Raw genomic sequence first — 15,066 nt, forward strand, 5'->3', positions numbered from 1 at the left:
GATTTCTGAAGGCTGTATGTAAATAACTGGTTTTCTCTGCTTCTCCACGAATTGGAAGAGTCCTGACACCGGTATCAAAGACATTTCCACTCTCCTTTGCAGCTCCATTCCGCCAGTCTCTTTGCACTTTCACAGCTTTGCAGGAAGGGCTCTTTGAATATCTAGCAGTCCTTTACAGTTTTTCTGGAAAATCTTTGTCAGTTTCTACTGCCTCACAAGTTGCTATATAGGAAGATGATATTCAAATGCCAGTATCGTGTGAGTCATGCTGGCATGCTCTAAAGCTAGTGCTTCTTCCCTGTCTCACCCTCCTTTGCAGTCTGTAAGGGCTTCTTTGGATCATTTCTGCAAGTCAGAAATGATACATTTCAGCTCAGAGGGACTGGAGTGTTCTGAAACCTCGCATTACCTACTACCTAAATAGCTGCAGGCAGAACTCTCACCTCTTTCCATGGGTATTTGGCACAGACTTCACAAACTGTGCATCACTGCTTAGTTGCAGAACTGATATGAGGGAGTGGAAAAGTGGCCCCCCACTGTCCAAAAGGTATTACTTTTTATTCTCCAAAATCCCATAGTTTTCTTGAGGTATCTCCTTGCTCATTAAGACTGTTTGTAGAAAACCTCAAACATACCGCCTTGTCATCGCTCTGCTTTTTTGGCTTCTAACAGGGAAGGAAGGAAACGGAGAATAATCAATATCAAGCGGAGAAAGTCAGTCATACAGAGCATTATGCACAGTCACTGTTGGAGGAGTGACCAACTCTCAAACCAACTGAAATCAGATTACTCAGATATTATTCCCTTACAGAGCAAAGTGAGCATGGTTGTATATCTTACTTATCTCTCCATAAGAATAATGAAGATAGTCCTGTCCTATCAAAGAACTGTTCGAAATGAAGAAGAAAATGTATTTCAGGCAAGAATAAGTGGAAGATTGATGTCTAGGACTAAATTAAGAGGACCAACATAAAATTAATTTCAATAAGAATTTAACAATTGTTCGTTTTTTTCATAGGTTGTAGTTTAGTCCTTCTTCCACCTTGGTGAACACCAGATTCATCTTAGGAAAGACACTACTGCGGTGTATGAACAAAAGACTGCAAAGGACTTATGTGTTCCATAAAATGGACCTTGAGCTTTCTGCCACTGCGTTATTAGCATACACAGATGATTCCTTCTGAGAGCTTCTAGTCCTGACTATTGTTCATCCCCTTCCATATCTGCAGTGAGAAATGTCATAGAGGTCTGAAGTAGAAATTCAGGGTGAAGCGAATTTATATAAATATCCAGTTCACTATAACTTATTTGTATGATGTGACCTGTAGAATTCCGTTGGCAAGACCTCTAAAACCAGAAGAGAGCACAAGTCTCTCTCCAGTTTATGAAGATGGATATGATCTCAAAGAAACAATAGTGTCTAACCAACATGCATCTACAAACTCAGTAGTAACAGAAGATTTGAGAATTTAAATGGAGCTGCATATTTTAAGAGGTCCAAAACAGCTTTGCCTCTTCAGATTCAAGAATGACAGAAAATCTTACTGATGCCAACCAGAAGAACAACAGCTTACTGCCACATTTTGAATTCAAGCTTTGCGGCTCAGGAACATGTCCCTGCCAAAAGGAGACAAAAGGATTTTATCTCCGCTTGTGCTGTTATCAATTAGGCAAATGCACTTGAAAATCAGAGTAGTTATTCTTCTAGACTTCTTAGATCCCTCTGTCCTGCCTCCTTGTCTTCTTTTCAGAGTGACCTTGGAAAACAAGATCATAGGAGATTTATCATCCTCAAGGCATCATTCTAATTCCAGTTGTTAATAATTATTGTTCAACATTTTCAAAATACAAAAAAGGAACAGGAGACTTTCTCGTAGAATGCAGCTTGGCAAATTTGAAGCTGATTACTTGCAAAAATAAATTCTTTTTGAATTCTTAAATTCATTCAAGAAGTTACCAGAGTCCGTTTTCTCTCTCTTGACCATTGCACATCATTGGTACTTACATTCCTGGAGTTTGAAGGCAAAAACTTCTGCAGAGCCTTTTGGTCTTTCCTTCATTACTTGAGAATTTAGAATACCAGTGTCTAATTGTCATTAGCTACTTTGATTCATTCATGCTTATCTTGTCTTGGGTCACATACTAGTCAGAAGATAATGAGACGATGCAGGTATGAAGACAACTGGCCAGGTTCTTTAAGAATGACAAGTTAAATTGAATACCAAAGCAGGTTCTTAGTTAAATTTCTAGAGTTCGTTGTTTGCTTTGACAGCATACATCATTTCTGTCTACCGTGGAGTTCAAAAACAGTATCAAGATGATCCCCAGTACAGATCCTCAGTCGTAACTTTTACCTGGAAATCTCCATGACATTCAAGCAAGAAGACGTTTCTAATCAGTTCAGGAATGATACTAGTAACGTGCATCACTTTATCAAGAGTTCAGGGCAAATACCAGGGAAAAGCATCAAAGCCATCGTTTTCAGGGATTAATACCAGTGTGTTGTGCTATCTTCTTCCAAGAATGCCACAGGAACTTGTGACCATTACATGTAAAAAATGCAAGAGAATGACAATGACATTTTATCATCTACATGCAACTTCAAAGATGGATGGTGGATATGTTTTCTGTTTTGCATTCAATTTATTGACGTATTAAATTGACAGTACTAGTTGCTCTTTACCCTTCTTTTTCTCTGACCAAGATGACTACAACCATTACTTGGGAATCAGCAACCATAATCTTGACTACTTCTTAGTGAGCGAGACTTTATGTATTTTTTCTTGGGCAATGAGAAATCCTTCTAATTGTTCATCTATGACAGCTTTTAGGTGAAAAGCCCTTGAGTCTTCCTTTTCCATGGTTCTACGAAGACTTGAGACAGGGTGACACGGATTTGTCTGAAATCCTCCAAATCTGCCGCCTTCTGTTTCTTATCCGTCTTAGAGTGATGGCGTGGTGGGTACTCATATTGGAGAAAGTTAAAATTAGATTCCCTTAAAATAATTTTATGTTCTCTGAATGGGTACCCACTATGCTGTCAGCACCCACTACTTTGGCTAAAATTTCTCAAAGCATGGACAAGTCTTCATGTGGAGATTCTAAATGGATGGAAAGAGAGGAAAATGATCGAAGGGTTTCAAGTTGACGAGTGATTCATTGCTTTTAAACATTTCTTTTTCCTGCCTGGATATTGCTCTGCTGTTTTCTAACTTGTTTTTCAGTTGTCTTGTATTCCCTCAGCAGTGGCAGTATTCCTGGAGCCAAATGTGAGTGCACTACCTCAAAATGCCAGCAGTGGAAGCTGGTAAGAAAGTGGGGAAAAATCACCAGAGGAATCTCTGAAGCTTGGGACAAAGGCAGAAAACACATCAGTACTGCACTAGCAGAGCAGCAGGTACCCTCATAGAGAAGATAAAATTACAGGTAAGGAAATAATTTACGTTTGTTTTGATCTCCTCCAAATGGTGTGTTACTGTACATTCAAAATCACAGAAAAAATAACACATCATAAACATCTGAAGAAGAAAAAGATATCAAATGTGATTAATTTAGACTACCTGATTTTTTAGTGGGGCTAATTTGAAATTCAATCTTACCCCACTTCTGGAAAAATGTATTAGAAGATGAAAATCCGTTATACATAACCAATTTAAAACCTCAAACTAGCTTTAAAACAAGGCTGGGGCTTTCTCGTTTTGGTTTGGTTTTTTTCATTTTTAGAATATCAAACACAGGCAACTGCTTGTTGCAGGTTTTCCTTTCCAGTTAAGAACAACAGTAGGCTCTTCTTTAGGTATGTGAGGTCAGATAAAGCCAAAGACAGAGGGACTCTGTTCCCATCCCTCCTTCTCCATTTACTTTGTCGCAGTTGGAAGGGTAGCATGACTTTTTATTATGCTTCAGTAAAAGAGAAGAAAATTACGTTTATTTAATTAATTGTCTTGCAGTCTTTTATGCCGGCATGCTGCAGTCCCACTATGGAGGTGTGATTACCACAAAAACCTCAAGAGGATATATCCTTGTCTGAATCGCTACAGTAATTATCTGTTACAGAAAGTAAAATAAGGTTTATATTTAAGTCTTCTTTTAAGACTTCTTTGTCTGTAAATGAAAAATTTTGTGAAGTTAAAACAATTCTACCAAAAACTTAATTTCTCTGCTGAGTTACAGAAACATTGAGAAAGTATAGGTGTGTGCATTGCAGTGACATAACCTTTTGGAAGGTACGAATTATGAATTACATTCAAAAGACTAAGGAATTAGATTTAGCCTTGATGTAACTCATATGTTTGTATCAGATACACACTATGATAATTGTCCCAGTAAGTTGTATCAATTAAGTTTATTTTGTAAACTGTCAGAATCAAGGAAATATGAATACAGAGCCATATTAATTTGTTTCATAGTATTTAAATGTGTAGAGATTATATTCAAGCAAAAAATTTTTGGAGTTATGAGTTTAATCTTGTATGTTTCTAATGATATGCAGCATGAAATTGAAGTTAAAAAGACTAAAAAAACCTGGGGAAATAATAATCTTTTTGTTAATATTATTTGTAGAGATTTAGATGATCTTTTGACGTGCTGTGCAATCCTTTTTGGAAGAAATCATTATCAGCAAGTCCAAAAAATACCTTAAATATCTAGATAAGGAACTAGCTCTCTGTATTGTCTTTTGAAATGTGTCACCTGTTATTTTATAGTGTTTCCTGTAACCTACTAACCATATCAATGACTGTAAGTAGAGTTCTCATCAGAATGCTCACGTTTTTCAAACTTGAAACTTCTGGGGTTTGGTTTTTTGGTGGTGTTTTTTTTTTGCGGGGGGGAGGGGTGTTGTTTGGTTTTTTATAAACATGAATGGGAAGAACACACTAAAATCTTTCATTTAGAAGGAATCATATTGTCAATTCATGGCTGTTTTCTGTACCACAGGTCTGTCATTGGACTTATTTTCAAAGAATTTTTCAATTACTGTTTTATCATAGTTAAAGATTGCTGATATACTTGCAGAAATGAGTGTTATCTATCAGTTTCTATTGCTTTTTGGTGATAAGTTGATGAGCTTGAATTTGAGTATGTTAAAACCTTTTCCTTTAGGGTTACTGTTATTGCTTGGGGGTGTTTTTGAGACCATGCTCTTTTGCTAAGAGAAGTTGCTCTGATTCTGAAATATGTTTTTTCCTGTCATTTTGTACTTTTCCTTGTAAGTTAAAGAAAATTCCATCTATCCTAGTTTTGGTTTTTTGTAACGAATTCCATAACAGTGTAGTACTTGACATGTGTTTGTTTCTTAGGCAAACGTGTAAAACTCTTCAAGTCCGAATGGAGAAGTAGAGAAAGGAGGTTTCTGCTGTGCCTGATGACAATTTTTGATTTTTCCACACACACAAAATATTCTGGCTCCACGTTGGAGCACTAGTTGTGATGAATCCTAGTCTTGGTCGGATTCTAAGGAAGGGCCAGAATGTTCGTTGAGGAATAAAGAGTCAAACCACTCCAGAAAATGTGTTCCAGCCCTGGTTTATTACTCACAGAGCAGCAGGTGTGTACAAATACAGGTTTACACAGTTTTAACAGGAATTGTTGTACCTTACTCCTCATTGTAGTTGCTTAGTTTGCTGTTGATGCCCAGAAATCGTTGCTTATTTGGGCAGAGCTTCAGGACGTGGTTCGAGACACTCTGCGTTCCGCTCCTGAGCAGCCTCAGTGTGTCAGTCAGATGTTTCTGGGAGCCTTAAAACGTCTTTCTTCACTCACTCTCCTTTCAAAGGTAGACCCAATTGGTGAACTTAAGCTACTCGCTAGCATAGGAAAGCAACAGGTGCTCTGGAGAAGAGAACAGCACTTAAAAGGGAAGTATGTCTTGATACATTTGGTTAGGTGTCGCTTTGCAGTTGAAAGCTTAAGTGGATTACTTAAAATTCCAAAAATTCAGAAAAAGTTGGGAAAGGGGTATTTCCACTATATTCCTAAGATATGCTAGATGTTGTCTGTTTAATCTTCAAATCATGTTTAAGATTAAGAACACTGCCATTTTCAGGAATATATGCCATGCTCTAAAGTATTTTTCCTTTAGCTATTTTTGTAGTCCTAACTTTAAGATTATTTGGAACAAGTGGAAAGCTCAATTTACATGTGAAAGGTTTTCAAAGCCTTTTAGTTTTAATTACAATTTTTAACCTGATTGTGTAGGTCTTCACTTGAACACCAAAAATCTCCTGCTGAAATCATTAAGAGCAGTTGGAAAATGAGAAATACAGAGTTATATTTCAAATGGCATTGTGTGAGATGAGTTTCCAACATGTTCGTTTCTTTCTAATGGAAGATCCTAAGCACAAGAATTATCACAAATGCAATTCTGATTAGTCGCAGCGCAATAAAAGTGCAAAAGAATTAAAAGCTTTAGAGTCTGGTGGTTATCAAAGACATGGGAAACTTTTGAGCCGTTTAAGTGTGCTGGGAAATGTTCTATTTAATTAATAAAATGAACTAGGGATGTTTGCCGAAGGACTGACCCGAGGATCTAGAATGCTAAATTGCTCCATTACAGGCTTGGGAACATGTTTAGACTAATGCTTTTCATACTGCAGTGTCTAAAATAAGGGAAAAATTTAAAGCTCTTGAGACTTGATATCAAAAGTTAGGTAGGGCCAAAGTTTTATGAGCAGGAATGAAACATTTGAAGACTTGAAAAAATGGCTATCAATATGTAACCTTCTCTGAAGGTGAATGAATCCATATAGTTATCATTAAATATCTATTTTTTAAACTGCTTACGAATCACTCAAATTTTGCCTTTTCTCATTAGCCCAAGTCAAATAGCGGTCTGTGATATGGAAGCAGGGGCCTGTTTCCTAACTCACAGTTCTCAGCTGCAGTTACTTTAGCAACCATACCCTTGAAATACAGTTGAATCACCTTGACATTTGAAATGGTTCCTTGTGCCCACAGAAACTTAGTTATTTAACATAAACACCCAAATCTGCATCTATCTACTGTTAGGTGCATATGCATATGGGACCCCTATTACAAAAAGATAATTAACAGCTCTTTTTGTCCAGGTTCCTCACTTCTTTAGAAAATAAATTACAGGATTCTCAAGGTGTGAGGAAATTGTGAGCTTGTCCTTTGTTAACATTTTCAAAGCACTTTTGAGTATTGCTGGTACAAGGTAGTAGTATTAGATCAAAAGCACCTTTCAAGCTTGCAAGCTGAACTGTTTCAGTAAATAAACATGCAGAAGTGGCAATGCAAACTGTCATTTTCTTTCATAAGCCACATATGAATGATAGTGCATGGCAAAAACACTATGAATTTTGAAGTTCCAGGAAATAGTGCGTTTCCATCTGTTCAAAAGATTCATTTCCAACCTCGACCTCATTCTCAGAGGGCGTAAGTGGAAAAAATGCATTGGCAGATGTTTGTTTCTGGTTGTATGGGCCCTTCTGTTTCTGCTTTGTAATATTTGTATTAGGTTTTCACTAGCAAAACGAAGTTGCTTATGTCATGGAAATATATGACTGATATAGCGCTTTTCAAACCCATTCCTTATTGGGAAAGGTTTACTAAAGAATCACTTTGTTGACCATGTTTTATCAATTTTTTTTGTAGTTTGTTTATGCACAGTGTAAGAAAAGATGTAAAAATAAGGACACAAAATGGATAGTAATAATACTGCATACAAATAAGGGCTGTCTTGGTACAAGATCTCTGTCTTATCTCCGTGTCTTGGAGGACAATCCATAGCTATGCATTTCTTCAAGTCATTTCTTAGACCTCCTTCTTCACGCATTTATTAAGGGATTCTTGTGGCGTTCCCTGTAATGGACTTATCTCATGTTGGTCGTTAAGTATATTTGTGAGACCTTTTTTATTTTTTCTAGAAATTCCTACGCCATTTTTGTTTCCCACAGGCCTTTAATATTTTACAGAAGAATACTAGGGGTGCCGAGAAGGCTTTTCTTTGTCTCTTGAAATTCCACTTAGCCCAGGGTGAACTATTAATTGCTTTTTTTAAAAAAAAAAAAAGTTTGTTTCCTTTCTCTGTCTTACATATCTCAGAAAAAAAAAAGAAAAAAGACAGCTTGATGATTCTTGAGTATGCTCAGACAACACTCAGGCTATGACAACACACACAATCTTATGCAGTTGATGGAACAGTTCCAATTAAAGTGAAAAAAACCCAGTGTGAAGTTCTTTTTGTTTCTTGTGTTTATTTATATTCTTTGGCGAAAACCTGGAACAGAGGGTCCATCATACTGCTGAATGATCTGTGGAGGGAAGAAACACTGACTTAAAAATTTGCCGATTTCTGTGTTTGCATTGATACACAGTCATGATAACATTATAACAGGCTTCCCTCCAACACTCCTCCTCCACTAAATTCTGTTGTTTACGGTGCAGGATGGAAAAGAAATAGAATTGGAGTTGCAAGGGCACCCGTAGAAAGACAACCTGCTGACTGTCAAGTGCTTGACTTTACAAACTCATGAGTCTGTTTTAAATATGGATTTTGTGTATGGTTTGCGATAAACAGAAAAAAAATAAAAGAGCTGCCAGTCAATAAAATAGTAATGTACAAAGTTGTGTTATGAAATGTTCCAGCACACACTTATGTCAATGTACTGTATATTGTTATCTATTTTCTTCTAACATTATTAAATAAAAATCAATTGTGTGCTTCATTTGTACGTATAAACTATTCTGTATTTAGCAAATAATTAGTGATACATTTTTTCCTCTGAAGAAAAAGAAGAGTTGTACTATACCTAATTGTGGTCCTGTAACTTTGATGCTTAGGTGCACGAAAGTAAGGATAAGTGCTTTACTATTCAGGAATTATTCACTCAACCATTCTTTACATCCTATAGGCTTGATTTTCCTCCCTTCCTCTTCTAAGGCAGAAGGAAGTCTTGAGTAAAAGTATCAGGTTGGGTTTTTTATTGGGAATCTATTCTTATGGAATAGACGGTAGTATCTGCTGTATTCATCAGCTGTGGGGATTTCATAAGTGAGGATATTTTTCACCCATTGTCAGCAGCACTGGAATGGACGCTGTCCAGAAAATCTGTTGAGCTGGTAGCTGTTCTAACATGCTGCCTTTGAGATCTGTTCATCTCTGGTCCATTCTGGGTTGCCCTGGCAAATGTTCTGCCCAAAGACTGAATCTATTTTGAACATTTAGTGAGCAAAAGAAATGTGGAAAACTTTGGTTGCATATAATTATATATTGTTGTTTTAAAACAAAACAAATGAGTTCACGTACAATTACAGCAAATTTACAGCAGCCACTCACGAATTTAGATTAAAAAGTCTGTAACTGCAGAGTAATTATACTTTAATTGCACATTCAGTACAAGAAAGTGAAGAGAGTCTAATGCATTGCATTTATGATATAACAACCATGAAAAAATATATTAGCAGAAAGGGAGTAATTATGTTCCAAGAATGAGCAAATTAATTCAAATCAACACCTAGGATGCTAAAGGTTTTATGTCCTTTTTTTTCATTTGTATTGTTAAACAGCAGCAAAGGTAATTTTCCATACATATTAATTATTAACTGAAAAATTGATTAGACTTTGTTTGCTTCCATTCAGTGTGCTACTGTTCTCTTAGGATTTTAAAGATCACACACATACTGCTGTCAGTCTCCCTTTTGCTGTAAAGACTTTTGGCACAATACCTTGCTTCCCAGCCACTCAAACCAAATAGATTTTACTATATAAAAAATTAAGCATTTCCGGGAATACCATCAGCTAATACATATTAGCTAAAATTTCGTTGCTTCTTTATGAAACTACCTTTAGCATCTGAGAGTTCTGTTCTCTCCCTAATGTCTATGGATATGTAACTTCCATCAATGTTAATGTCTGCTCTGTGCTTGCACATAACAAGTATTACCTTCTTGAGTAGAGGCAAATGTGGACCACTACGTGTGTTACTCAGAGTAGCGTTGTGTGACCTGGAAGTTAACAGAAAAAAAGAAAAAAAAAAGGAAAAAAGAGGGCAGGCAGAATAATAAAACTTCTGGCAAGGGAAAGCAGTTAAAGACTCCAGTCATGTAATTGTAAAGAACAACTTGTAAAAACTTGTAAAAAGTTTGCCTCTTGTCCTGTCACTGGGCACCACTTGAAAAGAGCCTGGTTGCATCTTCTTTGCACCCTCCTTTCATGTGTTTGTACATATTGATGAGATCTCTGCCGAGCCTCCTCTTCTGCAGGCTGAACAGTTCCAGCTCTCTCAGCTTTTCCTCATATGAAGATGCTCCGATCCCTTATTTGCCTTAGTGGCCTCTTACTGGACTCTCTCCTGTAGCTCTATGTCTGTCTTGTACTGGGGAGCCCACAAGTGGAAACTACTGCAGGTTTGGCCTCACCAGTATTGAGCAGAGGTGAAGAATCAGCTCCCTCGACCTGCTGACAATACTTTGTCTAATGCAGCCCAGGAAATCATTAGCTTTCTTTGCGGCAAGGGCACATTTCCTGGGTCATGGTCAACTTGGTCTCTCAAAACTCATCTGGCACCCTCTGTTTCTTATAGTGAAGGTCTACTTTGTGGGTATGTAGGCAAAACAGAGAATTCAGCTGAGTTCCAATGACTGTGCCTGTCCAGTTGTGCCTCTGAGGAAACTGTTTTCTGGTTCTGCTTTGGTTTTGGTTTACTCTGTTGTTTGGAAAAGTAAGAAGCTTTGACCCTGCATTTACATGGACTCTTTGGGAGTCTCACAACCTTTGATCTGTCTTAAGAGTGCTTTGCATCAGTTGATGTACCACAGTTTATATCTATCCTTCTATCTATATCTATATACCTCTCTCTATATATATATATCAATTGAAGCTAATAAAAATCCACCTGCAAATAGGATCAGAAGATGTGTATTTAACATTATGTAGCTCAGTGGCATCTGGGTCCGTGAGTAGAATTCCAGCTTGTTACAATAAAGCAAAAAATAAATAATAGTAAGGTGCTGTGTCAGCCTTTTGAACTTTGGTGCAGGGCCTAGAAATATGTTGCCTGACTTTTAAATTAATTCTTCGTTATTTTTTCAGGCAATCTTCCACTACAGAAGGGGCCACAGGAGGCTGTTTCCAACAGCAAAACCAAAACAAAACAAGAGCAGTGTAATAAATAAATCCATGTATCATAAAATCACAAAGCACAGTTTTATTATTGCCTAAATAAGCAGTGCAGTTCCTAGAAACAACTTTGTGCAGAAGGCAAACTGAAGTAATGAACTCCTTGAACAGTCCTTTTAATATTCTGCTCTATGTTTGTGCTCTGCAGAGCCAGTGAGACCTGTATGCAAACAGTTTTGCTGAGGGCAAAAGAATGTTTTATCATTAAGGAGCATGACCCTTCTCTTTGTTCTCAGAATGAAAAGCATATGCCCCTTGATGTCATAAAGTGTTATTGTGGCCATTCCAATGGGTTGTTCCTCAAGAGTTGGGATGTTGTCCCCTGACACAATTTGATGTTAAAATGTTGCATGATCATTAATTGTATCCACTGACACAGCAGAAATATTCCTCGAAGTCATGTTTCTTTGATATGACACATTTTTTTTTCTTTTAATGTTTTAAATCCAAATCAGGCACAGGGAAAGTCCAATTACTGTGAAATGCTTTGTCTCCTACTCTATCTCTGTGGTCCTTCTGTTCCACTCTTGTTTCATGTTAGGCTGGGTGAAACCACTCTAAGTGAACTCCTTGGTAGTTGTTTTATACCTTGTGAATAACAGGATATATCTCTCTCTTGTTTATGTATGCATGAGTTCTGGCCTATTTCTCTACTAAGTGATTATTGCTTGCTAAGATGCATTTAGCCCTTAACAGGACATTACCTTTTCCAACCTAAATGATTCTAAGGTTCTATGATTGTGTTTTAAAGTAGCATGCAAAGAATGAAAGAGTACATTTCCAGTATCAGTCACTGTTCTACTTAATGGCTAACTTTTTAAAAGCATGGCTGTTACCATACAGAAGTTCTAAGATTGAAAATGATGAACAGAATACAGAAATTGTCCTTGAAATCAGTGCTTTTGTGGGTTGGTAATTTGTGACCTTCAGATTTTTTTATTAGATTTTTAAGCATGGTTGCATTTCAGTTTCTCTTTGTCAAGTCCAATTCCAACAAAGCACTTAAACACACAGTTTAAGTTGGGAAGCAATCCCATCTAATACCATTGGGAATCATTCACTTAAAAACCATTGAAAGAGCTTTGCTGCACAGAGATCTTGCATTTGAGTCTTTTTCCAGTACTTTGGAAGTAGATTCTCTATGTAGAGTTTTGATTTTCTGATTTTTTTTTTCTTTACAGGTAACCCGATAGCCAAAGACAAATCAAGTCAGTCTCAAGGCTGATAACATTAAATACAATAGGAATTTCATTCCTCCAGGCAATCCCTGAAGTGATTTTTTTTACTACTGGGGTGTATCCTTCAGAATCAATTGTTTCAATGAGAACCTGGCTTGTAATCAGCAACAGCCTTGAGATCAAAACTACTGGAAAGTTATGTGGAACTTGTGTCACAAAGATTTCAACTGATTGAACTGTGTACACTTGTAAAATTGCACTTGCTGAGGAATTTGCAGCTGTAATCACAAGAGCTGATATTTGAAAGGTGCAGAAAATCAGCAATCCTTTGGATTCTCCATTCCAGACTGGTGGCTTTTCATCTTGATGAATTCAACCTCCAAAATGTATTGATTCCTTCTCTCTAAAATGATCCCTGGTCCGCCACTCAGATTGCTGGTGGGACTGCACACTGCTTTAATTAAATTTCTGTTGCAGAAATTGTCCTCTGGCATGGCACAGTTTTAGATATTTTTATTTGTATTCTAATCTTGGAGCTCTCAAAGGTACGTATTTCAACATCTTGAAGTTGCTTTTGTTATAGGAATGGAAATATATATCCATTGTTAATAATTATTGTTGACAAGTAATAGTTATCTGAATACATCAGTCATATTAGAATGTATAGTCAGGTTGACAAGTTTCCCTAAGGCTAATCAACTACTGCAGCTCTTTGGCAGTTAAAAAAGAGGTGGTCAAAACTCAATTACCACTTCCATTATAAGGCATTTTATACCTTTAAGATATACATTTCCATTTAGTTTGAAGGAGATGGGTGTTCCTGATATGTACTTTACTTTCCCAACCTCTCATTCATTGAAATTCATGGTAAGCAGTCAATGACAGTATTTCATCCCTTTTTATAAAGGTAGGCAGGGATATAAATGAGTTTTGCATTTATGAAATTGGATGGTAATCATTCAGAATTTTTGCGTTTTTATTGAAAAATAAAATCTCTTGCTTGAACCTAAGTACTGTTGGATGCTTATGTAGATGTCTGCTCAGTCTGTTTGCTATAAAGGAAAAAAGTCCTAGTGCCCTCCCAGATTTACAGTTTGTGGGTATTTTGCTTGCTTACAGTCATCCAGTTCAGATCTCATCCTTGCCAAAATCACATTTACTTTTTTATATTTTGTTTCAGCAACAATTTTCGAACTTTGTGATGTGCTGTTACATGAAAAAATCCTCAATATTTAAAGGCCTTAAGCATCTATGAGCTTTTTTCTAAGTTATTACAGAATGTATAATTTTATACTCCATTTAATGTATATTGTATCATCTGTAATATTGATTAAACAGAAATTTGGCGATTCCTTTTAGTGACACTGCATAAGCATGCTGACTGGAGAGGGTGGGAGAGTTCTGACTGTATGCTTTGGTGCATTGAAATGGAAACACCGCACACACTTAATGATAGTAAAAAATATATAGGGGCAAGCTTATTTAAAAGTCCTGTGTGGTTACCAGACTCGCAGAAAAAGAGGGAAATGATTTTATAATTACAAGCCATTGACATGGGTAGGTAGTTATGTATTAAGTTCCATGATGGATGAACACCCTGGAGTGCCTGGAGTAGCCCCTGCTGTTCCAAAACCATTTCATTATCTCTACTGTATTATTGCACAGGAGAGCTTAAACAAAATAAATGACTGTTGGGAATAAAATGGAGAAGTATATTCTATCATTCTGCTGAGAAATAATAAAAAATGTTGGCAGGGAGAGATATTATTTTCTGATTTAAATTTAATTAGGATAAACTGTTTGTAGCAGCAACTAGATATCTCTGTATTTTAGGATGGATTAATACTGTATGGATTTGTGCTAACAGGGGCAGGACAGAAGGCAGCATCTTAAAGAGATTTTCTGGAACAGTGCAAAGTGTAAATGTGCTGTTTTGTAAAATCTGAATATGGCCTCTCTTTGGTCAAAAATCTACATCATGCTTCTCAATGTTTGTTTTCTTTGTTTCTTTGTTCTTAAGCCAACACTGAAAATAATGTATTATATACAAGTGTAATACATGCATATCAATAAGTGAAAATAAATGGATTTTCAGATATACTGAATAGATTATCTGCAGTAAATTAATGTTGTGAATATTCATAGCAAGTGAATAAAACTGTAATATCAAATAGAGTTCCCTGTATGGATGTGCGCTTTGGAGACCTATTCTGTTTACCCATGGAAAAAAATATTTTTTTTCAGTGAATAAGGCTCTCAAGGGTTGTATTAATTTTGTATTTCTCTAGTAGAGCTGGGAATATCTCCTACCACTTTGAAATGTCCTTTTGCAAAGGAAACTGATGTCTAGCACAACTGTTCTAACGTTGGGATGGGAAATTCTGGTGGGTGTACTGTTGTTTGCAGGTCAAATTGAATAAAAATGGGGGTTTCTTCTTCACAAAATGGGAATCCTGAAAAATTCTTTTTAAAACCTTTTCACTATCATCAGAATATTGTAGACATTCCTGAAAAGGTAATGTTTCAGGTTAGTTTGTAGAACTGTTGAAAGGAATGCAAAGCAAATGCAACACTGAGCTCTGCTTGTGCATCTTGAAGAAAGCTGGGAACCATAGTTTAGCTGTCCATAGTGCCTCTTCTAGTGCTGCCTTTGAAAATGGATTACAGATGAGTAGATCAGCTATGGGCATTCATGCTGTAGGCATGGGAAGGTGAATCCTGCTTCAGTTACTCCTTTGTTCCTTA

The 15,066-nt window shown here is 36.7% G+C and overlaps 1 protein-coding gene across 9 annotated transcripts in view; it reads left to right on the forward strand.

The window, feature by feature from the left end:
* TAFA2 (TAFA chemokine like family member 2) overlaps positions 1 to 14,426 on the forward strand; it is a 204,884-nt gene extending 190,458 nt beyond the window's left edge. For 5 of the 9 annotated variants that reach the window (XR_012764817.1, XR_012764816.1, XR_012764818.1 and 2 more), the window contains 3 exons: positions 3,244 to 3,426; positions 5,301 to 5,548; positions 12,325 to 14,426. Coding sequence is in view for 1 of the 9 variants with exons in the window: in XM_075428674.1 (XP_075284789.1) it covers positions 12,325 to 12,336 (12 nt within the window). In the remaining 8 variants the exon portion in view is untranslated. The other 4 variants (XR_012764822.1, XR_012764823.1, XR_012764821.1 and 1 more) reach the window with 4 other exon arrangements.
* The last annotated feature ends 640 nt before the right edge of the window (positions 14,427 to 15,066 follow it).

This window comes from Opisthocomus hoazin, chromosome 8 (genome assembly GCF_030867145.1).
Source record: "Opisthocomus hoazin isolate bOpiHoa1 chromosome 8, bOpiHoa1.hap1, whole genome shotgun sequence".
Lineage (NCBI taxonomy): Eukaryota > Metazoa > Chordata > Aves > Opisthocomiformes > Opisthocomidae > Opisthocomus > Opisthocomus hoazin.